Below are 27,572 nucleotides of genomic sequence, written 5' to 3' on the forward strand. Positions count from 1 at the left end.
GCCTATGCTATGTGTGAAAGTGTGGTGCAAGGTGTAATGGTGCAAAAGTAGCTCCCTAAACCCTAAACCCTAGCCCTAACCCTACACCTAACCCTAACCAGTAGATCAGGCACACCCTCGATCGTGTGATAATGGCTCGAGCTGCGGGTGTATGTGCCAAAGGGTCCCAATCTTGGTTCTCCATGTTTATATGTCCTAAACAAACCTAAAAGAATGAAAAGGAACATTGGTGCACCCTCGCGCGGAGAAATCTAGGGGGGTAGACCCGCCGGGGCACACGTTCCGCTGTTTTGGGGGGAGAACGACCGCCGGAGCAACGGAACCCCACCAAATCTTGCATGTATGCTATGTGTGAAAGTGTGGTGCAAGGTGTAATGGTGCAAAATTAGCTCCCCTAAACCCTAAACCCTAGCCCTAACCCTACACCTAACCCTAACTAGTAGATCAGGCACACCCTCGATCGTGTGATAATGGCTCGAGCTGCGGGTGTATGTGCCAAAGGGTCCCAATCTTGGTTCTCCATGTGCATATGTCCTAAACAAACCTAAAATAATGAAAAGGTACATTGGTGCACCCTCGCGCGGAGAAATCTAGTGGGGGTAGACCCGCCGGGGCACACGTTCCGCTGTTTTGGGGGGAGAACGACCGCCGGAGCACCGGAACCCCACCAAATCTTGCATGTGGGCCTATGCTATGTGTGAAAGTGTGGTGCAAGGTGTAATGGTGCAAAAGTAGCTCCCTAAACCCTAAACCCTAGCCCTAACCCTACACCTAACCCTAACTAGTAGATCAGGCACATCCTCGATCGTGTGATAATGGCTCGAGCTGCGGGTGTATGTGCCAAAGGGTCCCAATCTTGGTTCTCCATGTGTATATGTTCTAAACAAACCTAAAAGAATGAAAAGGTACATTGGTGCACCCTCGCACGGAGAAATCTAGGGGGGTAGATCCGCCGGGGCACACGTTCCGCTGTTTTGGGGGGAGGAGGGGCAGAACGACCACCGGAGCACCGGAACCCCACCAAATCTTGCATGTGGGCCTATTCTACGTGTGAAAGTGTGGTGCAAGGTTTAATGGTGCAAAAGTAGCTTCCCTAAACCCTAAACCCTAGCCCTAACCCTACACCTAACCCTAACCAGTAGATCAGGCACAGCCTCGATCGTGTGATAATGGCTCGAATTGCGGGTGTATGTGCCAAAGGGTCCCAATCTTGGTTCTCCATGTGTATATGTCCTAAACAAACCTAAAAGAATGAAAAGGAACATTGGTGCACCCTCGCGCGGAGAAATCTAGGGGGGTAGACCCGCCGGGGCACACGTTCCGCTGTTTTGGGGGGAGAACGACCGCTGGAGCAACGGAACCCCACCAAATCTTGCATGTGAGCCTATGCTATGTGTGAAAGTGTGGTGCAAGGTGTAATGGTGCAAAATTATCTCCCCTAAACCCTAAACCCTAGCCCTAACCCTACACCTAACCCTAACTAGTAGATCAGGCACACCCTCGATCGTGTGATAATGGCTCGAGCTGCGGGTGTATGTGCCAAGGGTCCCAATCTTGGTTCTCCATGTGTATATGTCCTAAACAAACCTAAAATAATGAAAAGGTACATTGGTGCACCCTCGCGCGGAGAAATCTAGGGGGGTAGACCCGCCGGGGCACACGTTCCGCTGTTTTGGGGGGAGAACGACCGCCGGAGCACCGGAACCCCACCAAATCTTGCATGTGGTCCTATGCTATGTGTGAAAGTGTGGTGCAAGGTGTAATGGTGCAAAAGTATCTCCCCTAAACCCTAAACCCTAGCCCTAACCCTACACCTAACCCTAACCAGTAGATTAGGCACACCCTCGATCGTGTGATAATGGCTCGAGCTGCGAGTGTATGTGCCAAAGGGTCCCAATCTTGGTTCTCCATGTGTATATGTCCTAAACAAACCTAAAAATTAAAAGGTACATTTTTGCACCCTCGCGCGGATAAATCTAGGGGGGTAGACCCGCCGGGGCACACGTTCCGCTGTTTTGGGGGAGGAGGGGGAGAACGACCGCCGGAGCACCGGAACCCCACCAAATCTTGCATGTGGGCCTATGCTATGTCTGAAATTGTGGTGCAAGGTGTAATGGTGCAAAAGTAGCTCCCCTAAACCCTAAACCCTAGCCTTAACCCTACACCTAACCCTAACCAGTAGATCAGGCACACCCTCGATCTTGTGATAATGGCTCTAGCTGCGGGTGTATGTGCCAAAGGGTCCCAATCTTGGTTCTACATGTGTATATGTCCTAAACAAACCTAAAAGAATGAAAAGGTACATTGGTGCACCCTCGCGCGGAGAAATCTAGGGGGTAGACCCGCCGGGCACACGTTCCGTTGTTTTGGGGGAGAACGACCGCCGGAGCACCAGAACCCCAACAAATCTTGCATGTGGGCCTATGCTATGTGTGAAAGTGTGGTGCAAGGTGTAATGGTGCAAAAGTAGCTCCCCTAAACCCTAAACCCTAGCCCTAACCCTACACCTAACCCTAACCAGTAAATCAGGCACACCCTCGATCGTGTGATAATGGCTCGAGCTGCGGGTGTATGTGCCAAAGGGTACCAATCTTGGTTCTCCAAGTGTATATGTCCTAAACAATCCTAAAAGAATGAAAAGTTACATTAGTGCACCCTCGCGCGGAGAAATCTAGGGGGGTGGACCCGCCAGGGCACACGTTCCTCTGTTTTGGGGGGAGAACGACCGCCGGAGCACCGGAACCCCACCAAATCTTGCATGTGGGCCTATGCTATGTCTGAAAGTGTTGTGCAAGGTGTAATGGTGCAAAAGTAGCTCCCCTAAACCCTAAAACCTAGCCCTAACCCTACAGCTAACCCTAACCAGTAGATCAGGCACACCCTCGATTGTGTGATAATGGCTCGAGCTGCGGGTGTATGTGCCAAAGGGTCCCTTTCTTGTGTATATGTCCTAAACAAATCTAAAAGAATGAAAAGGTACATTGGTGCCCCCTCGCGCGGAGAAATCTAGGGGGGTAGACCCACCGGGGCACACGTTCCGCTGTTTTGGGGGGAGGAGGGGGAGAACGACCGCCGGAGCACCGGAACCCCACCAAATCTTGCATGTGGGCCTATGATATGTGTGAAAGTGTGGTGCAAGGTATAATGGTGCAAAAGTAGCTCCCCTGAACCCTAAACCCTAGCCCTAACCCTAACCAGTAGATCAGGCACACCATCGATCTTGTGATAATGGCTCTAGCTGCGGGTGTATGTGCCAAAGGGTCCCAATCTTGGTTCTCCATGCGTATATGTCCTAAACAAACCTAAAAGAATGAAAAGGTACATTGGTGCACCCTCGCGCTGAGAAATCTAGGGGGTAGACCCGCCGGGGCACACGTTCCGCTGTTTTGGGGGGGCGAGGGGGAGAACGACCGCCGGAGCACCGGAACCCCACCAAATCTTTCCTGTGGGCCTATTCTATGTGTGAAAGTGTGGTGCAAGGTGTAATGGTGCAAAATTAGCTCCCCTAAACCCTAAACCCTAGCCCTAACCCTACACCTAACCCTAACCAAGAGATCGTGCACACCCTCGATCTTGTGATAATGGCTCTAGCTGCGGGTGTATGTGCCAAAGGGTCCCAATCTTGGTTCTACATGTTTATATGTCCTAAACAAACCTAAAAGAATGAAAAGGTACATTGGTGCACCCTTGCGCGGAGAAATCTAGGGGGTAGACCCGCCGGGGCACACGTTCCGCTGTTTTGGGGGGAGAACGACCGCCGGAGCACCGGAACCCCACCAAATCTTGCATGTGGGCCTATTATATGTGTGAAAGTGTGGTGCAAGGTGTAATGGTGCAAAAGTAGCTCCCCTAAACCCTAACCCTAGCCCTAACCCTAACCAGTAGATCAGGCACACCCTCGATCGTGTGATAATGGCTCGAGCCGCGGGTGTATGTGCCAAATGGTCCCAATCGTGGTTCTCCATGTGTATATGTCCTAAAAAACCTAAAATAATGAAAAGGTACATTGGTGCACCCTCGCGCGGAGAAATCTAGGGGGTAGACCCGCCGGGGCACACGTTCCGCTGTTTTGGGGGGAGAACGACCGCCGGAGCACCGGAACCCCACCAATTCTTGCATGTGGGCCTATGCTATGTGTGAAAGTGTGGTGCAAGATGTAATGGTGCAAAAGTAGCTCCCCTAAACCCTAAATCCTAGCCCTAACCCTACAACTAACCCTAACCAGTAGATCAGGCACATCCTCGATCGTGTGATAATGGCTCGAGCTACGGGTGTATGTGCCATAGGGTCCCAATCTTGTTTCTCCATGTGTATATGTCCTAAACAAACCTAAAAGAATGAAAAGGTACACTGGTGCACCCTCGCGCGGAGAAATCTAGGGGATAGACCCGCCGGGGCACACGTTCCGCCGTTTTGGGGGTGAGGGGGAGAACGACCGCCGGAGCACCGGAACCCCACCAAATCTTGCATGTGGGCCTATGCTATGTGTGAAAGTGTGGTGCAAGGTGTAATGGTGCAAAATTAGCTTCCCTAAACCCTTAACCCTAGCCCTAACCCTACACCTAACCCTAACCAGTAGATCAGGCACACCCTCGATCGTGTGATAATGGCTCGAGCTGCGGGTGTATGTGCCAAAGGGTCCCAATCTTGGTTCTCCATGTGTATATGTCCTAAATAAACCTAAAAGAATGAAAAGGTACATTGGTGCACCCTCGCGCGGAGAAATCTAGGGGGGTAGACCCGCCGGGGCACACGTTCCGCTGTTTTGGGGGGAGAACGACCGCCGGAGCACCGGAACCCCACCAAATCTTGCATGTGGGCCTATGCTATGTGTGAAAGTGTGGTGCAAGGTGTAATGGTGCAAAAGTAGCTCCCCTAAACCCTAAACCCTAGCCCTAACCCTACACCTAACCTTAACCAGTAGAGCAGGCACACCCTCGATCGTGTGATAATGGCTCGAGCTGCGGGTGTATGTGCCAAAGGGTCCCAATCTTGTGTATATGTCCTAAACAAACCTAAAAGAATGAAAAGGTACATTGGTGCACCCTCGCGCGGAGAAATCTAGGGGGGTAGACCCGCCGGGGCACACGTTCCGCTTGTTTGGGGGGAGAACGACCGCCGGAGCACCGGAACCCCACCAAATCTTGCATGTGGGCCTATGCTATGTGTGAAAGTGTGGCGCAAGGTGTAATGGTGCAAAAGTAGCTCCCCTAAACCCTAAACCCTAGCCCTAACCCTACACCTAACCCTAACCGAGAGATCAGGCACATCCTCGATCGTGTGATAATGGCTCGAGCTGCAGGGTGTATGTGCCAAAGGGTCCCAATCTTGGTTCTCCATGTGTATATGTCCTAAACAAACCTAAAAGAATGAAAAGGTACATTGGTGCACCCTCGCGCGGAGAAATCAAGGGGGGTTGACCCGTCGGGGCACACGTTCCGCTGTTTTGGGGGGGAGGGGGAGAACGACCGTCGGAGCACCGGAACCCCACCAAATCTTGCATGTGGGCCTATGCTATGTGTGAAAGTGTGGTGCAAGGTGTAATGGTGCAAAAGTAGCTTCCCTAAACCCTAAACCCTAGCCCTAACCCTACACCTAACCCTAACCAGTAGATGAGACCCTCGATCGTGTGATAATGGCTCGAGCTGCGGGTGTATGTGCCAAAGGGTCCCAATATTGGTTCTCCATGTGTATATGTCCTAAACAAACCTAAAAGAATGAAAAGGTACATTGGTGCACCCTCGCGCGGAGAAATCTAGGGGGTAGACCCGCCGGGGCACACGTTCCGTTGTTTTGGGGGGAGGAGGGGGAGAACGACCGCCGGAGCACCGGAACCCCACCAAATCTTGCATGTGGTCCTATGCTATGTGTGAAAGTTTGGTGCAAGGTGTAATGGTGCAAAAGTAGCTCCCCTAAACCCTAAACACTAGCCCTAACCCTACACCTAACCCTAACTAGTAGATCAGGCACACCCTCGATCGTGTGATAATGGCTCGAGCTGCGGGTGTATGTGCCAAAGGGTCCCAATCTTGGTTCTACATGTGTATATGTCCTAAACAAACCTAAAAGAATGAAAAGGTACATTGGTGCACCCTCGCGCGGAGAAATCTAGGGGGGTAGACCCGCCGGGGCACATGTTGCGCTGTTTTGGGGGGAGGAGGGGGAGAACGACCGCCGGAGCACCGGAACCCCACCAAATCTTGCATGTGTGCCTATGCTATGTGTGAAAGTGTGGTGCAAGGTGTAATGGTGCAAAATTAGCTCCCTAAACCCTAGCCCTAACCCTACACCTAACCCCAACTAGTAGATCAGGCACACCCTCGATCGTGTGATAATGGCTCGAGCTGCGGGTGTATGTGCCAAAGGGTCCCAATCTTGGTTCTCCATGTGTATATGTCCTAAACAAACCTAAAAATTAAAAGGTACATTTTTGCACCCTCGCGCGGATAAATCTAGGGGGGTAGACCCGCCGGGGCACACGTTCCGCTTGTTTTGGGGGGAGGAGGGGAGAACGACCGCCGAGCACCGGAACCCCACCAAATCTTGCATGTGGGCCTATGCTATGTCTGAAATTGTGGTGCAAGGTGTAATGGTGCAAAAGTAGCTCCCCTAAACCCTAAACCCTAGCCTTAACCCTACACCTAACCCTAACCAAGAGATCGTGCACACCCTCGATCGTGTGATAATGGCTCTAGCTGCGGCTGTATGTGCCAAAGGGTCCCAATCTTGGTTCTACATGTGTATATGTCCTAAACAAACCTAAAAGAATGAAAAGGTACATTGGTGCACCCTCGCGCGGAGAAATCTAGGGGGTAGACCCGTCGGGCACACGTTCCGCTGTTTTGGGGGAGAACGACCGTCGGAGCACCGAAACCCCACTAAATCTTGCATGTGGGCCTATGCTATGTGTGAAAGTGTGGTGCAAGGTGTAATGGTGCAAAAGTAGCTCCCCTAAACCCTAAACCCTAGCCCTAACCCTACACCTAACCCTAACCAAGAATCGATGCACACCCTCGATCGTGTGATAATGGCTCGAGCTGCGGGTGTATGTGCCAAAGGGTACCAATCTTGGTTCTCCATGTGTATATGTCCTAAACAATCCTAAAAGAATGAAAAGTTACATTAGTGCACCCTCGCGCGGAGAAATCTAGGGGGGTAGACCCGCCAGGGCACACGTTCCTCTGTTTTGGGGGAGAACGACCGCGCGAAGCACCGAACCCCACCAAATCTTGCATGTGGGCCTATGCTATGTCTGAAAGTGTGGTGCAAGGTGTAATGGTGCAAAAGTAGCTCCCCTAAACCCTAAAACCTAGCCCTAACCCTACAGCTAACCCTAACCAGTAGATCAGGCACACCCTCGATTGTGTGATAATGGCTCGAGCTGCGGGTGTATGTGCCAAAGGGTCCCAATCTTGTGTATATGTCCTAAACAAACCTAAAAGAATGAAAAGGTACATTGGTGTCCCCTCGCGCGGAGAAATCTAGGGGGGTAGACCCACCGGGGCACACGTTCCGCTGTTTTGGGGGGGAGGAGGGGGAGAACGACCGCCGGAGCACCGGAACCCCACCAAATCTTGCATGTGGGCCTATGATCTGTGTGAAAGTGTGGTGCAAGGTATAATGGTGCAAAAGTAGCTCCTCTGAACCCTAAACCCTAGCCCTAACCCTAACCGATAGATCGTGCACACCATCGATCTTGTGATAATGGCTCTAGCCATGCGGTGTATGTGCCAAAGGGTCCCAATCTTGGTTCTCCATGCCTATATGTCCTAAACAAACCTAAAAGAATGAAAAGGTACATTGGTGCACCCTCGCGCGGAGAAATCTAGGGGGTAGACCCGCCGGGGCACACGTTCCGCTGTTTTGGGGGGGCGAGGGGGAGAACGACCGCCGGAGCACCGGAACCCCACCAAATCTTTCATGTGGGCCTATTCTATGTGTGAAAGTGTGGTGCAAGGTGTAATGGTGCAAAATTAGCTCCCCTAAACCCTAAACCCTAGCCCTAACCCTACACCTAACCCTAACCAGTAGATCAGGCACACCCTCGATCTTGTGATAATGGCTCTAGCTGCGGGTGTATGTGCCAAAGGGTCCCAATCTTGGTTCTCCATGTTTATATGTCCTAAACAAACCTAAAAGAATGAAAAGGTACATTGGTGCACCCTTGCGCGGAGAAATCTAGGGGGTAGACCCGCCGGGGCACACGTTCCGCTATTTTGGGGGGAGAACGACCGCCGGAGCACCAGAACCCCACCAAATCTTGCATGTGGGCCTATGATATGTGTGAAAGTGTGGTGCAAGGTGTAATGGTGCAAAAGTAGCTCCCCTAAACCCTAACCCTAGCCCTAACCCTACACCTAACCCTAACCAGTAGATCAGGCACACCCTCGATCGTGTGATAATGGCTCGAGCTGCGGGTGTATGTGCCAAATGGTCCCAATCGTGGTTCTCCATGTGTATATGTCCTAAAAAAACCTAAAAGAATGAAAAGGTACATTGGTGCACCCTCGCGCGGAGAAATCTAGGGGGTAGACCCGCCGGGGCACACGTTCCGCTGTTTTGGGGGGAGAACGACCGCCGGAGCACCGGAACCCCACCAATTCTTGCATGTGGGCCTATGCTATGTGTGAAAGTGTGGTGCAAGATGTAATGGTGCAAAAGTAGCTCCCCTAAACCCTAAACCCTAGCCCTAACCCTACAACTAACCCTAACCAGTAGATCAGGCACATCCTCGATCGTGTGATAATGGCTCGAGCTACGGGTGTATGTTCCATAGGGTCCCAATCTTGTTTCTCCATGTGTATATGTCCTAAACAAACCTAAAAGAATGAAAAGGTACACTGGTGCACCCTCGCGCGGAGAAATCTAGGGGGATAGACCCGCCGGGGCACACGTTCCGCTGTTTTGGGGGGGGAGGGGGAGAACGACCGCGGAGCACCGGAACCCCACCAAATCTTGCATGTGGGCCTATGCTATGTGTGAAAGTGTGGTGCAAGGTGTAATGGTGCAAAATTAGCTTCCCTAAACCCTTAACCCTAGCCCTAACCCTACACCTAACCCTAACCAGTAGATCAGGCACACCCTCGATCGTGTGATAATGGCTCGAGCTGCGGGTGTATGTACCAAAGGGTCCCAATCTTGGTTCTCCATGTGTATATGTCCTAAATAAACCTAAAAGAATGAAAAGGTACATTGGTGCACCCTCCGCGGAGAAATCTAGGGGGTAGACCCGCCGGGGCACACGTTCCGCTGTTTTGGGGGGAGAACGACCGCCGGAGCACCGGAACCCCACCAAATCTTGCATGTGGGCCTATGCTATGTGTGAAAGTGTGGTGCAAGGTGTAATGGTGCAAAAGTAGCTCCCCTAAACCCTAAACCCTAGCCCTAACCCTACACCTAACCCTAACCAGTAGATCAGGCACACCCTCGATCGTGTGATAATGGCTCGAGCTGCGGGTGTATGTGCCAAAGGGTCCCAATCTTGTGTATATGTCCTAAACAAACCTAAAAGAATGAAAAGGTACATTGGTGCACCCTCGCGCGGAGAAATCTAGGGGGGTAGACCCGCCGGGGCACACGTTCCGCTGTTTTGGGGGAGAACGACCGCGGAGCACCGGAACCCCACCAAATCTTGCATGTGGGCCTATGCTATGTGTGAAAGTGTGGTGCAAGGTGTAATGGTGCAAAAGTAGCTCCCCTAAACCCTAAACCCTAGCCCTAACCCTACACCTAACCCTAACCAGTAGATCAGGCACATCCTCGATCGTGTGATAATGGCTCGAGCTGCGGGTGTATGTGCCAAAGGGTCCCAATCTTGGTTCTCCATGTGTATATGTCCTAAACAAACCTAAAAGAATGAAAAGGTACATTGGTGCACCCTCGCGCGGAGAAATCAAGGGGGGTTGACCCGTCGGGGCACACGTTCCACTGTTTTGGGGGAGAGGGGAGAACGACCGTCGGAGCACCGAACCCCACCAAATCTTGCATGTGGGCCTATGCTATGTGTGAAAGTGTGGTGCAAGGTGTAATGGTGCAAAAGTAGCTTCCCTAAACCCTAAACCCTAGCCCTAACCCTACACCTAACCCTAACCAGTAGATGAGGCACACCCTCGATCGTGTGATAATGGCTCGAGCTGCGGGTGTATGTGCCAAAGGGTCCCAATATTGGTTCTCCATGTGTATATGTCCTAAACAAACCTAAAATAATTAAAAGGTACATTGGTGCACCCTCGCGCGGAGAAATCTAGGGGGTAGACCCGCCGGGGCACACGTTCCGTTGTTTTGGGGGGGAGGAGGGGGAGAACGACCGCCGGAGCACCGGAACCCCACTAAATCTTGCATGTGGTCCTATGCTATGTGTGAAAGTTTGGTGCAAGGTGTAATGGTGCAAAAGTAGCTCCCCTAAACCCTAAACACTAGCCCTAACCCTACACCTAACCCTAACTAGTAGATCGTGCACACCCTCGATCGTGTGATAATGGCTCGAGCTGCGGGTGTATGTGCCAAAGGGTCCCAATCTTGGTTCTACATGTGTATATGTCCTAAACAAACCTAAAAGAATGAAAAGGTACATTGGTGCACCCTCGCGGAGAAATCTAGGGGGTAGACCCGCCGGGCACACGTTGCGCTGTTTTGGGGGGAGGAGGGGGAGAACGACCGCCGGAGCACCGGAACCCCACCAAATCTTGCATGTGTGCCTATGCTATGTGTGAAAGTGTGGTGCAAGGTGTAATGGTGCAAAATTAGCTCCCCTAAACCCTAGCCCTAACCCTACACCTAACCCCAACTAGTAGATCAGGCACACCCTCGATCGTGTGATAATGGCTCGAGCTGCGGGTGTATGTGCCAAAGTGTCCCAATCTTGGTTCTCCATGTGTATATGTCCTAAACAAACCTAAAAGAATGAAAAGGTACATTGGTGCACCCTTGCGCGGAGAAATCTAGGGGGTAGACCCGCCGGGGCACACGTTCCGCTGTTTTGGGGGGGGGAGGGGGAGAACGACCGCCGGAGCACCGGAACCCCACCAATTCTTGCATGTGGGCCTATTCTATGTGTGAAAGTGTGGTTCAAGGTGTAATGGTGCAAAAGTAGCTCCCCTGAATCCTAAACCCTAGCCCTAACCCTACACATAACCCTAACCAGTAGATCAGGCACACCCTCGATCGTGTGATAATGGCTCTAGCTGCGGGGTATATGTGCCAAAGGGTCCCAATCTTGGTTCTCCATGTGTATATGTCCTAAACAAACCTAAAAGAATGAAAAAGTACATTGGTGCACCCTCGCGCGGAGAAATCTAGGGGGTAGACCCGCCGGGGCAGACGTTCCGCTGTTTTGGAGGGAGGAGGGGGAGAACGACCGCCGGAGCACCGGAACCCCACCAAATCTTGCATGTGGACCTATGATATGTGTGAAGGTGTGGTGCAAGGTGTAATGGTGCAAAAGTAGCTCCCCGGTGTGACCTTCCTCACATTAGCGCGATAACACTTAGCAGATTTTCCGAAGCGCGTATTAATTGCTCCGAAACCCTGATATATGTGGGGGATGAACATGGAGAGTATATTTGTATTGCACACTGTCTTAAGTAACACTAATAAATAGTCATCAAAAAGTAAAACTAATAAAAAAATAAATATAAGTATTAGATGAAATAAAATAGAAAGAAAAACAAATAAAATGAAGTATGGCGCGCGGCAAAGAAGGAGTCGCACGGCAAAGGCGGCTTTGTCGTGCACTTTGTCTGGCCTCACGGCAAAGGGAGGCCCACGGCAACGTCCCAGCCCTTTGCCGAGCACATTTTCTTTGTCGTGCGGCGTTTATTGGCTTTGCCATCTTGGCTTCTTTGCCGTGCGCATTTGATGGACTTTGCCGTGCGCGGTGACGTTGCCGTGCGACACTGGTGAGTTTGCGGTGCACTGTAACTTTGCCGTGCGCCACCCTGTAACTTTGCCGTGCGCGTAGTCTTTGCCGTGCGTGCCTCTTGCGGTGCACGGCAAAGTAGTCTTTGCCGTGCGGTGCCTCACGGCAATGATAGGCCGCACGGCAGCGCCTGATTTTCCCGTAGTGAAGGGCATGTCTAGATCGGAGTCTAGATCTGGTTTTTCTCGACGATCAACAAGTTGCTTCGGGGGGTGTTCTAGTCGCCACCACCGAAGCACGAAGGGGGCATTGTGTCGTGGCATGGGACACGGTCTGTACCCCCAAAGATCTAGGGGTTCTATGTATGAGAATCTGAAGCTGTTGAACTATGCTTTGCGCATGCGATGGAGGTCGCTTGCTTTGACGGAGGAAGATAAACCCTGGAACTGTTTGAAGTTTGAGATTGCTGACGAACCTCAAGAGATGTTCCAGACTTGCATCAAGTTCGAGATCGGTAATGGAGCAAAGATCAGGTTTTGGTCAGATAGATGGCTAGAGGGCCGAAGCATTGAGCAGTCGGCGCCCAACCTAGTGGCGATGATTCGTGCAGGAGCTAAGGAGATGACAGTGGACACGACGATGGCAAATGACAGATGGGTGACAGCGATCCGGGGAACGCCTTCTATCCCTTCGATTGTGGAGTACTTGGACATCGCAGACATGTTGCAAGGAATACATGTAAACGAGGAGGCAGATCGATTCACTTGGAAACTGATGACGGCGGGGAAATACAGTTCTAAATCTACTTATCTTGCCTTCTTCATGGGGAGAACCAGGGAATTAGCTGCAAAGGAGCTTTGGTCAGCTAGGCCCCCGCTCATTGAGAAACTACACATGTGGTTTGCTTTACGGAACCGACTGTGGACGGTGGATCACCTGGCAAGGGGACTGGAACACCCGGTGGAATGTGTGTTATGTTGCGAGGAGCAAGAAACAGTGGAACATAATACGGTGCAATGTTCCTACTCTAGACTGATCTGCTACATGCTACTTCTGGATTACAAGCACTACTTCACTCTAGGTGCAGCAGATGTAGAGATTGCACTATGGTTGAGCTCACTCTCCAAGTTAGTGCCAAAAAGTAGAAGGAAGGAGATCAACGCCCTGGTATTGCTGGTGACTAGAAGCATCTTGTTGGAAAGGAATAGTAGGGTTTTTGATAAGTTCACCACAATGCCGACCGAAGTTTGCAGGAAAATCAGAGAGGACTTCGAGCAATGGAAAAGAGCAAAGTTGTGTGGAGTGGATAGGGAGGGAGAGTAGTCCCTCAAGTGGAGTGTGCCGGTGCGTGGTTTAGGGCTGGGTTGCATGTGATCTTAGCCTAAATTCTTGTAAATGTTGTTTTCCTCTCTATTTATGACGACGTGGGCTTAGCCCAGATGTTGGGGTCGCAGTGGCGCACTCCAACGACCGGAGTTCGATTCCTATCAGGGACGAATTTCGGAATTGTCACGCCAAGTCCCGCTTCTACTATATCAAAAAGTGTCTAGTTCCTCCTAGACACGGTTTCATTTTTTTTTTGTTTTCCTCTCTGTTTAATATAGAAGACACGTGGTTCTTGCGTGTGTTCTTGAAAAAAGAAAAGATCTGAGTCGACTTGGATTTAACTAAATCTTAGTAAGGTGACATTATCCATATCTTTGCCACAATGAAACGCGCGCATGACATGTAGGTCGGCACGAATCACGATACAAATTCATCGGTCTAGATTATTTTTAGTTACAACCAATTGCAAGTGGGAAATGCCGAGAGATTTTCGGCTGCAATAGATGTGCAATACACATAACAGCACAATCACGACTTAATCCAACTGTTTGAAAATCGATTTTAAGGTATTTAAAATAGCAAAACCGTAATTCAAAGCAGGGCTCGGAGCTTTCCATCTGAAACGAAAAAAAAAACTCCCTCGAGCGAGATCTGAACTTGAAACAGCATCGTCTTGCTTCTGCAGGGCCGTACATCAGCTCCGTACTCTGTCTACTGCAACTGAAACATTAGCACGGATCGATCGACCAAGACAAAACCATGGCCGAGTCTTGCGCCTTGATTCCCTCTCCCTACCGTGCTCTCGCCCAACACGGATCGACTATACTCCGCCGAAAACAGGCAGTGCACATGCATTCTTCATTTTAAAAACTCTCTGAACTGATCTTCAGATGCACAGGGCACTGACAGGTGTCTCAATTATCGCTAGTTACTGTGCGTTTGGATCGAGCTTGTACGTGCATCTCCCTTGGTAGTCGGGTCGAGAACCTGAGACCTGAGAGGAAGCCGACGATCGGCCGATCGGCGCCGTTTCGGTGCAGGACGAGACAGCGGCCATGTGCTCGTGAGAGTTGTTTATGCCGCTATCTGATGCGATGCAGTTGCATGCCCACCATGAAATACTTCATGGCTTAATCAGACAGTGCAGAATCCTTGTATCAATCACGGCGAGAAATCCAGAAATTGTATTCTAGGCTTCTAGCAGGATACGTTGCCATCGTATCGTATGATTGGATTATACATTATGATCGGAAGAACGTGGTAGGGCTTGCTTGTACACCTCCAAAATTATTATTCCATAGAAAACTATTAAGCTGCAAATCATTTTAATTTTCGGCTTGTGACCCTAATTAGGATTTAGGCTCAAAATTGTTGGAATACTACTCCTCCGCCCCGGAAAGTATATCGCAGGATTGTCTCGATTTAGATATTTTTATACACTAAATTTTATTTAGATACATCTAAATTTAGATAAATTTGCAACATCTTTTTCGGAATAGAAGGAGTACATGGAAAAAAGAACTTCTTGATAAGATTTATTTGTCTCCGGAGTTTAGCCTTTATTTAGAACTGGAGGCAAAAGATTTACCTCATTGATTTGTTAAGCAAAAGAGACTTGCCTAGTTAATTGAAAAAACCAGACGAAAACTAATAGATCTCATGACAACTACTCATAAAGCATGAAATCTCTGACACAACGATCGTTTTTCCCATAAGCACGAAACCTCTGGCTCAAAATTGTTCGAATACTATTCCTCTGCCCCGGAAAGTGTATCTCATTCACTCTTAGAGTCCACCATCGTCGTGCACCGCGAAATTTGTGTACGGGTGCCCTAAAACGGCCTGAGATGTGTATGGGCGCCCTAAAACTAATAGATCTCATGGTGACCAATTTATATTGCGAGCTATCCAGGCGGAGGCCAAGATTGACGCCATGCATCGCGAAATTTGTGGCGAAAGTGTTCATGGGCAACTACAATATGACCTAGTTGAGCAATTGTATTTGTGGGTGCTAAAAAAAAACCAAGCTATTCGAGTGTCATGTCGAATGGTCATACCAGCTATCTATTTTCCAGAACTTCTCGAATCTATATTTAAATCACCATTGAATTCTATTATTTTATATTTAATTTATAGCTAAACTAATTTATGCCTAAAACCTATGTAATATGGTTGTAGAATTGTGATAGAAATATGGTCGAATTGATGTGAAAATAGCAACAAAAAAAATAGATTGGGGGCACCAAACACATTACCAAGACCACCATGCTCTTACAAATCCTAAATTGAAAGAGCCATGGAATCTTTAAGGGTTAATCGAGTGTCCCTGTTTTCTGGAAAAAAAAAAAAAGGAAAAACAGTGTGAAGTACAACAAAAGAGTTGAGCAGCAACGCAGCAGCCAAAAGACGTCGCAGAATCCTAGTGGTATATGGATCCCAGCTAGCCTGACCTGAAGCCAGTACACTGCATCGTCCAGCTAACATCAACTTTGCTATGGTCACCTGACAGCCCCCACACCTCATGTGGGAGCCAAATCCGCACAAGAATCGCAATCCCATCTCCCCTGAGAGCAGATACCTCTCAGGCTCTCACTGTCCGTGTCTCCACGCTCTCCTGCGCCCCAAGATTAATCAATCAATCAGCTGCAGGCCGCACCTGATTGCCGAAATATTATACTGCTACTACTATTAGCGGCAATTGTTCTGTTCTGTTTAGGGCTTCTCTTCCCTCATAAACTAGCTAGGTAGGAGGAGGCATTGCCATCTGTTGCCGTTTGTGGGTTTGGACTTTGGACTGGTGGTGCCCTTCATCCTGGTTCCCGGAGGAGAGAAACGGTCTCTAATCGAGCAAGAATCGACAAATCTTCAGGTTAGTGGAGCCAAGAATCGAAAGTCTCTTCCTTCTTTCTCTGCCTCCGATTCTTGCGGTAGAAGCATTTTCAGTTTTTCCCCCTCTCTGCTTCTTCCATGTTCTGGTCTTGCTCGTTTCGCTCAGTCCATGATTCTTCCGCCATTTCTAGCTTTTCTCCGGAGTGTAATTGCTAATCAATGCGGTATTGCTTGGCACTCGCAGGTTGCAATCAATCGACCGAGGAGGGGAGAAAACACCGGTGACCCGGGTAGGGTTTACCCGCTAGAAACCAATTGCGGCGGCGGCGGAGAACACCCGAGCAGAGAGATGGAATCTTCCACACGGTTGCTGTTGATCCTGGTGGTGTCCTTGATCCCTATGAGGAGCGCGCGAGCGCAGCCCGGGCCGACCCTCATCAACTGCGGCTCGGGTTCCAGCACCATTGTCGACGGCAGGAGATGGGTTGGGGATTCTTCCCCTCCCGGGAACCTCACACTCAGCTTCCTCGGGACCGTCGCCTCGGCGGCTCCGGGAGCAGGTGGAGAAGAAGGGCCGTATGGGGATTTGTACAAAACCGCCCGTGTCTTCAACGCTTACTCGACCTACCATCTCGGGGTCGCCGCCGGGAGCTACTTCCTCCGGCTCCACTTCAGTCAGCTATTCGCCAACCTCAGCGCCGAGGAGCCGCTGTTCGATGTCACGGCGAACGGCCTGAAGCTGCTCTCCAAGTTCAATGTCCCCGGGGAGATTTCCTGGAGGGATTCTCAGATCAACTCCACCAGCGGCGTCATCGTGAAGGAGTACCTTCTGAATGTTACCTCTGGTAAACTGGGGATTGAGTTCACTCCTGAAGACGGGTCGTTCGCCTTCGTCAATGCCATGGAGGTTGTACCTGTGTCTGGCAGCTCCATTTTTGATTCAGTTAACAAGGTGGGCGGTCATGAGTTGAAGGGCCCGTTCAGCCTCAGCGAGAGCGGGATCGAGACAATGTATAGGTTGTGTGTGGGATGCGGCGATATCGAGAGGAAAGAGGACCCGGGCTTGTGGAGGAAGTGGGATTCGGATGAGCATTTCATATTCTCTCTGAATGCTGCACACCCCATCTTCAATTCTTCCAACATAAGTTATGTGTCGGCTGATGATTCCACATTAGCCCCTTTGAGGCTCTATGAAACCGCAAGGGTGACGACGGAGAGTTCCGTCATGGAGAAGAAATTCAATGTGTCATGGAGCTTTAACATTGACCCTGGCTTTGATTACTTGGTCAGGCTGCATTTCTGCGAGCTGGAGTATGACAAGGCTGAGCAACGCAAGTTCAAGATTTACATAAACAACAAGACTGCTGCTGAGAGCTATGATGTGTTTGCCAGAGCTGGGGGAAGAACAAGGCTTTTCATGAGGACTTCCTTGATGTTGGCTCGCCGCAGATGGAGACTCTTTGGGTTCAGCTGGGGTCTGAGGCTTCAGCAGGTTCTGCGGCTACTGATGCTCTTCTGAATGGCATGGAGATCTTTAAGGTTAGCCGGGATGGAAATCTTGCTCATCCAACCGTGAGGATTGGTGGTATCAGTGGTGGCGTAAGGAAACCAAAGCGGAGCCCCAAGTGGGTGCTAATTGGTGCTGCTTCCGTTCTAGTGCTTTTTATCACAATTGTTGGTGCTGCTTATACCTGTTTCCATCTGCAGCGGAAGAAAAAGAATTCAGCTAACAAAGCCAACGATAACCCACCTGGCTGGAAGCCACTTGCGCTCCACGCTGCTGCGGATACCCGGTCCCCAACTCTTCGCACAGCCGGGACATTTGGGAGCAGCCAGCTTGGCAGGCAGTTTACCATTGTAGAAATCAGAATAGCCACTCAGAACTTTGATGAGTCCTTGGTGATCGGAGTCGGAGGTTTTGGCAAGGTCTACAAGGGTAGAATGGAGGATGGCAAGCTGGTGGCGATTAAGAGGGGGCATACCGAGTCTCATCAGGGTCAGGGTATGAAGGAATTCGAAACTGAGATCGAGATGCTCTCGAGGCTGCGGCATCGGCACCTTGTGCCCTTAATTGGCTATTGTGATGAGAGAAACGAGATGGTCTTAGTTTACGACCACATGTCAAATGGCACCTTGAGGAGCCATCTCTATGGAAGTGACCTTCCTGCTCTTACATGGAAGCAAAGGCTTGAAATATGTATCGGCGCAGCACGAGGGCTTCACTACCTTCACACTGGACTTGACAGGGGTATAATTCACAGAGATGTCAAGACTACCAACATTTTATTGGATGGCAACTTGGTCGCAAAGATGGCAGATTTTGGCATCTCGAAAGATGGTCCAGCTTTAGATCATACTCATGTTAGTACTGCCGTGAAAGGAAGTTTTGGTTACCTTGACCCAGAATACTATAGAAGACAGCAGTTAACTCCAAGCTCAGATGTGTACTCTTTCGGTGTCGTGCTGTTTGAAGTGCTATGTGCTCGACCAGTCATAAATCCGACCTTGCCAAGGGATCAGATAAACCTTGCTGAGTGGGCTCTGAACAGGCAAAGGAAGAAGTTACTTGGGACCATTATCGACCCTCGGTTAGATGGAAATTACACACTAGAGTCCCTGATGAAATTCAGCGAGATAGCAGAAAAATGCCTTGCAGATGAGGGGGTTAACCGGCCTTCAATGGGCGAAGTCCTCTGGCACCTAGAGAGTGCTTTGCAGTTGCACCAAGGTCATGTGCAAAGTGCAAACGGTGATGGTTCTTCAGGGCCTAAACTGAAGCCTTCTGATGTATCTATCAACATAGCATGCATCGAAGAAGTTGAGGAATCTACTCGTCCAGCCCCTCAAGATGCAAATACGCGAGCTGTTGCTGTCAAGATTGAGGTGCCATGACATGGAAGGGCTTTCAAACTAGAGGTTTGAATCAACTGAATAGTGTGTGTGTCCAGTTCATGCTTAGATGCATGTCACCTGTAGTACCGTAACACCATATGTGGAGGTCCTTGTGATATACTGAGATTCTTTTGGTACAGTAGATACTTTTGGAGGGGCTTTTGCTAATGCGCAAAATGGTTTATGATGTCAATTCCATTGATTCTTTGTAAATCGATGGAACCGAATGCTATATAGATCATTAGTTCGAAACACTCTCTGAGAAAACAAATTCAACAGTTTTCTCATCGATTGTCTCAAATTCACTGCCATGTTTTCCTGTGTCCTGTTCAGCTATTTTGTTTCAGTCAGCCTCTGTGCACCCATATTCACTGGCTTGTTAGCTGAAGTTATAGCATTCTGCTGATTATTGAGTTTCGGTTGCATCAAGTGCACAACAATATACAAGTGCACAACAATATACGAAGATTATTTGTATTTGGAAATTTACCACTTTTGATAGTTTAGTCTAGGGACATAGGTGGTCATATATCTACTCTAGATGATGTAATCCTTGCATGGTACATAATTTGGTTTGCTGTACCCAGGCTTCAGGAAGCCAAAGCACTAGTATTGTAAACAAGAAGAGCACCACCCAGCAGAATTCCAGCAAGAGTGGCTACCCAGAGCAACAACCCCGTCTTTCCTGCATAAATCAAGGGACGAAGGTTTTATGTGTTCCGGCAACTGAAACACCCTGTTATTTCAAACTAACATAGAAAGCTTTAAGATTGTTGTCTTGGATGGCTTACCTCCAGCATAATAGTCACCACTTGGAGACCATTCTTCTGGGTTATATATCGGGCTACAATAAATGTATCACAAATGTCATGAAAACTGAAAGCAGTAGATGAACTCTGGATGCTATTATTTCCATTTCTTTCTGATGCCAGTGCGGTAGGTAAGCCTTTTCTTTCTCGTCAGATCTTTATAATCTTTCATTTCAACCTTTTTATCATCTAATTTTCTAACACTAGTACTAGGTTTTGTATTTTTTTTAACCTTAAGAATGAACATAATTGATGCTTGTTTGTTGCTGGGCTGGGTTGAATGTTTTACCTGTACCCATCAACATTTGCTCCATACTTGTTGGCAAACTGGTAGATGCCCTTCCCCTGATAAAGACGGATCAATATATAAAGTGATGAAAATGCTAGTTTTTATAAATAAAATTCATTTCTTCAGCCTCAGAACTAACCTTGGCTTGCCTTCCTGATGCATCGACACCATCTTTCAGTTCCAGTCCTCCCCCAGGCCCTAGATGTTAACATAGCACAGTTTTATAACTTGTTATCAGATATACTCAGGTGTACCCAGAACACAAATAATGCTATCCTATATATCAGTAATAGTTCTTTTTTCTTACAGAAACTTGGTATGACAGCTGGTAGATTTGGTAGCAATACTGACCGAAAGGTTGAGTAGTCTTGACCTTCTTTGCTTTTTTGGACATTACTCTGAAAGATGATGATCTTGTTGAAGGCTGGATGCCTTGGAGCCGCGACTTCCCGAAAAATTGAAATGGAGATGGTTTCAGAGCCATAGAAGCCATGGCCGAGGTCCCCATACGTACGACAGTAAGTTCTCTGCTGCTAGTCTTTTTTTTAGTTTGCTAAATCATATGCAATGCTTCCTTTAAATACAAGAGCGTAGGTCGGATGTAGCAGAAAGCGATTAAGCTCAGTTTGACAAGTGTCAGTTCCTGTGTGGTGCCGATAGGCTCATGGATCACTACTGTGTGATCTGTCGTTGTCTTCACGTGACCAATTGAACATGATAGAATTTGAAGGAAACATCTAGCAGGTGACCGTACAATCCTGACAATTCTGCTTTCATGTTCCCTGATCGAGAAATTTAGTTTGTTCTTTTGTGGCTAACTTCATGTAGCTTGAGTTTTGGATTACTTATCTTCAATTCTAGCATCATAATTCAAATGTTTTCTTAGTGTCTAAAACTAAAAGTATATCTACTGATTCTTCTAGTCGTGTACTCGTGTCCATGTTTATCTGGTGCATCTTATAATACTCCCTCTGGTACATGAAGAAGTGACGATTTGGACAGTGAAACAGTCTTCCAATATTTTTTTGGTGGGTTAACCCGGCAGTCTTCAAAATATAACTTTGATTAGTTTCTATCGCAATATATATAACTCCTGTAATTATATAGTTAACAAGAGCAGTATACATGTGGGTAGAAAATTGGAAAGCATTAGTATTTTGATCTTGAACCCAAACCACGAGAATCTGCCATTATCATGATGGGCAATTGATGCTATCGGAGAAGCATCCCACACAGCATTTGTGAACTGAAACAATAGAACCTATATTTCTTGCTTTTTTAAGCCATTGACGTGCGTAGACCTGTACTTCACTGAATTGCAGAAAACTTTATGACAGGTTTGGTTAATTTTTCGTAATACCCAGCCATTATTTAATAGCTGGGGATATTTTGCCAGGCCATCTTTGTTACAGAATAAGGTCGTTAACTCTATGATCAATAAATTACTACTAAGTTTGTAGAACTTAGTTTGTCAGAGGGCCCATAAGCATGCCAGCGATAAATAAAGCATGTCCACACTATTACTACTTAGAACATTAATATTTTGCGGTATTATTCATTGTGGGTACTCATATTTACATCCAGTTACATACGTCACCACAGTTGTAATATTATACTATTATACACATTGTTCGGTTTGCTGCAGGGTTCAAGAAGCCAAGGCGCTAGTATTATAGACGAGGAGAGCGCCACCCAGCAGAATTCCAGCAAGAGTGACTGCCCAGAGAAACAGCCCTGTTTTTCCTACATAAATCAAGAAATGAAGTTAACGAGTGTCACAAATATAAAGAAAAAACCCGCAATGTAAACATTTTTGTTTTGAGATGCCAGTTTGCGTGTACCTCCAACATAAACGTCACCACCGGGAGACCATTCTTCTGGGGTATATATTGGGCTGCAACATGTGATGAACAATGGAAGTCATGACTCATGAGAGATGCAACGGATGAGTGATCTGTGAGCTATGTAGTTATTTGTTTTTACTGGCAAAAAGGTAGGTATTTCCCTTCTCATGTGTCCATCAAGATCGCTGCATTTATCATTTATTTTTCATTCTTTGTAGGCTTGTTAGTATTTACCTGTACCCATCAACATTTGCACCATACTTGTTGGCAAACTGGTAGACACCCTTCCCCTGATTAAATTGGAAGGTTATTATGCGATAAATAGCAACAATTATTGTGTCTGATGAGCTTGTTTGAACTCATCACTGACCTTGGCCACCCTTCCAGATGCATCAAGGCCGTCCTTGAAATCCGCTCCTCCACCAGGCCCTAGAAGTCGGCATACCATAAATTTGTGAGAAAGTAAACTCGTGTTCAAGTCAGCCTTCTTTCAAGCCTAATATTTACAGTTTTCATCACTGAATTCTAGGGCATGTACTGACCGTAGGGTTGGGCAGTCTGGATCTTCTTCACCTTGCTGGCCACTATGAGCAAGGATGGCCTCGCCGAAGGTCGCACGCCTCGGATCTTTGATCGCTCCCAAAGTGGAGGTGGAGATGGTTTCAGAGCCAACGAAGCCATGACAGAGGCAGACATGTTGTTGGTGATTACACTCACTCACTTGCTCACTCTCTTTGTGAGTTCTCTCCTGGCAAATTCTTGGTTTAAATACAGGGAGGGTGGGAGTAGCAGACAGGGATGATAAGGATCTTAGTCAATTTTCGGTTTGGAGTCTTGTTATAATTGTGTGTCATGGGTCCATGATCACGTGAACAATCCTTGTCTGTTGTTCAGCTGATTAGAAAATGTCACTTACGAAATCTGGAATGGATAATACTGAGGGTTTCACCTTTGTCTAATTGTTTCCGTGGTTTAGAAATTTCAGTGGGTCCCTTCGCAGGTCAATTTTGAGACTACCAGTTCTGATGATCTTATCTTTAACAGTAACTTCAGAACATATCGATGATATTTGTAAGTTAAAGGGGTTTCTCAAAATTATTTTCTGGTCGACCATACTTGGCCGTGGCTCATCCTTCCCTCTGAGTTTCACATAGAAATCTGGTTTATTTCGGCCCGCCAGGAGGAAATGGTCACTATTTGTGCTGATTCGCCCCATACTTGCTAAACTGGCCCAGTCTTTACTTCTGTTACACCTCCGCCAACCTTGTTCATATTTAGAGATGCAAGACCCTCGTTGGTAAAATAATGATGTTATTGAAAATATTAGTTCATTTTGTTAAACCAAAGAGAGTAGAGGGCCACTTGCATCTATATTCATATTCTGGTAATTTTTGCATGGCCTTGCCTCCTGGCTCACACTCAATGAATTTTCCTGCAAATTAAATTTGGTCAAACCTGGACCTAAATATGCATGATCCGACGAAATCTCGCTACAATCCTTTTGCTGCAGCACATTCACCACCAAGACAACACCTGAAGTCCAAATTCTTCAAAAGCGACACTTCTGAAGAGAAAACAATGCACATGCTCTGTCGTCGCCAAATCATAAGTCTTAGGTTTTCATTTTGGAGAAAGTTCGTGCTCTCAAAACAATGCATTCAACAAGGCCATCGCCATACACAACCAATTAAGGATAAACCTTGAATTTTTACCCTGAAAGATAAGACTTTGTACTCATTTTGCGCTGCTACTTCCACTTGTCGATGCCGCTGCTATGAGTCACGAAACACCAAGCAAGTTCCTCATCGCTCCGAAAACTCGATCCACCACTACTAGGCCTCAGAACCTCAAACGTCATGAGATTCTCCATCACTGACTTCGCCATGGGACTCGAATGACACGTTCCATGATGGCAATAGATACTGAAGCTTTAGGTCTCGCCCTCCTGCAACTAAACAACCATAAAATGGGTGCACATGATTGAATCCTATCTACGATTGCTTGCATGATCCTATCTCAAAGGCAGGCACGTCTAGGATTGGATTCTTCAGTACTTTCTTTGGTCTAGCTAAAAGGAAAACGCGCTCTCTGTTTAATCATTTGAACCAAGATCATAGAACACGCTTCCCTGCATTCCGTTAGCATACAAGAGGATTGGCATGGAAATGCTATCGAGTAGGAGTATGTGCACTTGATTGCACATACCAACTAACACTAGTTATAGGTTACTAATTAGTACTAGTATCCTACAAGCCGAGGATTAACCGCAACCTCGGGCCACGAAAGGTAACAACTGAAGCTCTAGTGCTAGTCCTAACTGAATTCTCTGTCTTATTTGGGCCCTTGTAGAACGCCAGTGTTTTTTTCTAGAAGGATTGCACTGTTCCGTTTGAAATTTGTACGAGATTGTTGCGATTCGAGCGGGTTCTTGACTTGCGGGGGTGGGGGAAACAGTGAAGTCAAGATACAACTGAATGGCATTGTACGTGTTAGGTGACGTCCACACTTATTCACTCAACAATCCATTCAATCCTCAACTGTTTAGCCTTGGCTGCTTGTGCTGACCCGTACTTGCTGCCTTGGCAAGTGTTGGCAGCGAATTGGAGATTTATTGGGATCTTGTAATTGGCTGTGTACGTGCTCGGGAACAAGCTTTGTCTCACCTGCATCGTTACCGCATCTGCAGGTAAAAGTAACAGCCACTTGATCCCCGCAAAAAAATAAGTAACAGCCACTTGTTAATTGCAGGGTCCTGAACAAGCTGTAACGAACTGATTAAACGAATGATGTTTGCGTTGAATTCACATAGAAAGTATGCAAGGTGGCGGGCATTTCCTCCAAAAGCATCAAACCCAACAACAACTTTGGGCCATCTCCTTGCACTGCCACCAGTGAATAATCATGGTGCATGTTTCAGCTCGCACATGGAGATAGAGAGAGACTGAAACTTTTTGGGCATTGCCTTTGGATGCTGCTCAGCCCTTGACCCTTTGTTAATGCGTAACCAACTAACCACCGTCTCTAGCTGTAGATGCTGCCTGCGATTGCAAAGAACAAATTATTCCATTGCCAAAAGGAAGGGTGGTACATTTGATAGGTTAAATCTCAGTTCATAGTAGGAGTAGAATCTTTTCTAGACTAGTATGCACAAATCTGCGTAAACTAAGGCAAGTTACAGGTGCTTTGGGTCAAAATGCACATGGGCGAGCTTTTCTTAATGGCAGAAAGATGGCTTCCTGTTTGCTTACAAGATTGAATTCAAATGCAAGCAAAGTTGGCAGAAAAAGTCTCTTTGCATTTTTTTCTCAAAAGAACAGTTGAAATCTCAACAAACAATCTCCCCTTTCCCCACGCCGGGCTGTTCTGCGCGTCGCCGGCTCGCTTCGGTCGGCCGGCGACATGTGCGCCCGCCGCTCGCCGATGAGGACGCTTCTCCGGTCCAAGGGGTGGCGGCGGCGGCACGTCGTAGACGGTGTTGGACAGATGCCACCAGTGCGGCAGCTTAAACTACAGCGGCATGGGGATGCGCTGCGGATGTCGACCTCGTCGTAGGTGAGTTGCAGCGATCGGAGTCCACCGCCTCCGATGTTGCCGCCAGCTTCGGCATTGTGCGCCATCGCGAGGTGTTTGTACCGGTGGGTGTGTCGCGCGGCGTTTGCGAGATTGGTGGTGGCGGCGGCTAGGGTTGGAAGACAGGGGAGGAGAAGTGTGCCGGTGTGGTTTTAAGGGCGGCGGCGGACGCGCATTGAAGACGCGTGGGGGAGTTGTGTGGACGTCGCGTGGCCGGCCGTTCCCGTCGCCACCTCGGTTTTCGCACGGAAGACCATTGACGCCGATGACCAACCTTCCCGTGTCGTTTTTAATGCGACCCGTCGCCTCCTCTCGCTGCCAGGCGGAACCCACGCGCGGTTTCTGACGTGCCACGAGTGGCGCACCCGATTCACGCTCTAGACGAAAGGGTCGGCACGGGTTGTCGACGTTTCTATTGGGCTCGAAAACGGGGGCGCCGGCGCTTTTTAGGGCGCGGCGATGTGAACCTATTTTGTCAGTCGGTCCTAAAAAACTATCATGACCGCTCCCAGTGAAGATGCTCTTAGATGAGGACATGAGGTCTATTGGTTGCTGAATTTTTACCTGCCTTGCTCTACATGGCAAGAAATATTACTGTTCGCCCCGTTTGACCAAAATCATGGGCACCTGTGTTTGGGGTTGCTGGGCAGTGGGCCAGTGGTAGTGCCAACTGACTTACTGACAACTGTAACCTCTAGGAGGAGCAGCCCCACATAGCAGCAGGAATCCTATGGCTCCAAAGTCGTCATGGGACAACCGAAGGAAAAACAAATACACAAAAACTAGGCATGGGAATGAAGTACCTTTTTATGTATTTTAATTTTGTGAAGCACCAGCCATGATCAAAGGGTAAGTTGAGAAGTGACAGCGAAGGAGAATGACACGGGGGTGATGCTACATGTGAGTTTTCTTTTCTTTTCTTTTTGGCGGATTAACAACCATCTATGCTAATTAGACCCAAAGTATATTGTTAGACATTGTAACATGTATATGTATTGGGTATAGGATAGTATCCTACCCCTCTACGTATAAGACTTGTAAGCCACGGTTGGGGCGTTTCCAACCCAATATAACACGTACCCGATGGCTCCAACGAGCCTATCGTTTCCGCCATACAATTCTATATGGTATCGGAGCGAGGTCCTCTCCGTGACCTAGCCGCCGCCGCCGCCCGCCGCCGTCCACCTCGGGCCGCCGCCGCACGCCGCTTCTACAACCAAGAACAAGATCACGACCCCTGCCGTCGCCGTCCTCTCCGGGCCGCCGTCGCAGATACAACTGCCGCCGCCCACTCCGGGCCGCCGCCAAAAACCACGACCACGATCTGCCGCCGCCGTCCTCTTCGGGCCGCCGCCGCATCCACGACACGATACGACACGACGACCACGATCTGCCGCCGCCGTTCTCCTTGGACCGCCGCCGCACCGACGACACGACGTAACATCGCCACGATCTCAGTAGCCCCTGTCGAGCTATGTCTTCATCCTCGTCAATGGCGTCACTCGCCACCAGCCTGGGACCGTCGCCGTCGCTGAAGCTCAAGCGCGACAACATGCTCGTTCGGAAGGCCCTGGTGTTTCCGCGCCTTCGGTGTGCTCTTGCGTTTGGCCTCCTTGATGGCTCGACGCCGCCCGGACAAAACCCTAGAGGCCACCGATTCGGATGGGAAGAAGATCACAATACCAAATCCCGACTATGCAACTTGGGCTGCTCGTGATCGGTTTGTTCAAGGGTGGATCAATGATTCACTTTCGCCGGACATCCTAGCACACGTCCTTGACAAAACCTCCACTGCCGATACATGGGCAACTATTTCCAAGATGTTTGCTAGCGCCTCTAAGGCAAAAGTTTCCCATCTGCGTTCCGCCCTTAACAATACAAAGAAGAAGGAGATGACTCGCTGAACGATATCTCTCCAAGATGACAGAGTTTTCGATCCGAACTTGCTGCTGCGGGGAAAACTATTGATGATGAAGAGATGATAGGCTACGTTACAGCTGGTCTTGGTGGTGCTTACAACTCGCTAGTTGATAGGGTGGATCATACACCCGGCATTACCCTTGATGACGTGATGAACCGGATCGGCGCCTTTGATATGCGTCAATCTCTGTCGGTCGACAGTGATGATGTTGATACTCCTTTTGTTTCTTCGGCAA

General features: G+C 48.6%; 2 protein-coding genes and 1 pseudogene across 2 annotated transcripts; 1 reads left to right on the forward strand and 2 right to left on the reverse strand.

The window, feature by feature from the left end:
• The first annotated feature begins 16,361 nt into the window (after window positions 1-16,361).
• LOC124669200 lies at window positions 16,362-19,085 on the forward strand (annotated as a pseudogene).
• Window positions 19,086-19,288: 203 nt separating this feature from the next.
• On the reverse strand, window positions 19,289-20,551 carry LOC124669202 (photosystem II 10 kDa polypeptide, chloroplastic-like). The gene is made up of 5 exons (XM_047205868.1): window positions 20,354-20,551; window positions 20,142-20,200; window positions 20,003-20,058; window positions 19,696-19,748; window positions 19,289-19,589 (listed from the first exon to the last, which is right to left on the reverse strand). The coding sequence occupies exons 1-5, from the start codon at window positions 20,508-20,510 to the stop codon at window positions 19,495-19,497; spliced, it is 420 nt and encodes a 139-aa protein (XP_047061824.1). The 5' UTR covers window positions 20,511-20,551; the 3' UTR covers window positions 19,289-19,494.
• Window positions 20,552-21,529: 978 nt separating this feature from the next.
• LOC124669203 (photosystem II 10 kDa polypeptide, chloroplastic) lies at window positions 21,530-22,592 on the reverse strand. Its single transcript, XM_047205869.1, has 5 exons — window positions 22,389-22,592; window positions 22,217-22,275; window positions 22,081-22,136; window positions 21,844-21,896; window positions 21,530-21,745 (listed from the first exon to the last, which is right to left on the reverse strand). The coding sequence occupies exons 1-5, from the start codon at window positions 22,540-22,542 to the stop codon at window positions 21,651-21,653; spliced, it is 417 nt and encodes a 138-aa protein (XP_047061825.1). The 5' UTR covers window positions 22,543-22,592; the 3' UTR covers window positions 21,530-21,650.
• Window positions 22,593-27,572: the final 4,980 nt, after the last annotated feature.

This window comes from Lolium rigidum, chromosome 7, assembly GCF_022539505.1.
Source record: "Lolium rigidum isolate FL_2022 chromosome 7, APGP_CSIRO_Lrig_0.1, whole genome shotgun sequence".
Taxonomy (NCBI): domain Eukaryota; kingdom Viridiplantae; phylum Streptophyta; class Magnoliopsida; order Poales; family Poaceae; genus Lolium; species Lolium rigidum.

Bases quoted from the DNA above. Each gene is read 5' to 3' on its own strand.
- LOC124669203 (XM_047205869.1), bottom strand. From the start codon at position 22,542: ATGTCTGCCTCTGTCATGGCTTCGTTGGCTCTGAAACCATCTCCACCT. The intron at 22,276-22,388 runs GTCAGTACATGC...GCCGACTTCTAG, and splicing joins CCAGACTGCCCAACCCTACG to GGCCTGGTGGAGGAGCGGAT. The intron at 21,897-22,080 runs GTAAATACTAAC...CACATGTTGCAG, and splicing joins GCAAATGTTGATGGGTACAG to CCCAATATATACCCCAGAAG.
- LOC124669202 (XM_047205868.1), bottom strand. From the start codon at position 20,510: ATGGGGACCTCGGCCATGGCTTCTATGGCTCTGAAACCATCTCCATTT. The intron at 19,749-20,002 runs GTAAAACATTCA...CATTTATTGTAG, and splicing joins GCAAATGTTGATGGGTACAG to CCCGATATATAACCCAGAAG. The intron at 19,590-19,695 runs GTAAGCCATCCA...TGATTTATGCAG, and splicing joins TGGTGACTATTATGCTGGAG to GAAAGACGGGGTTGTTGCTC.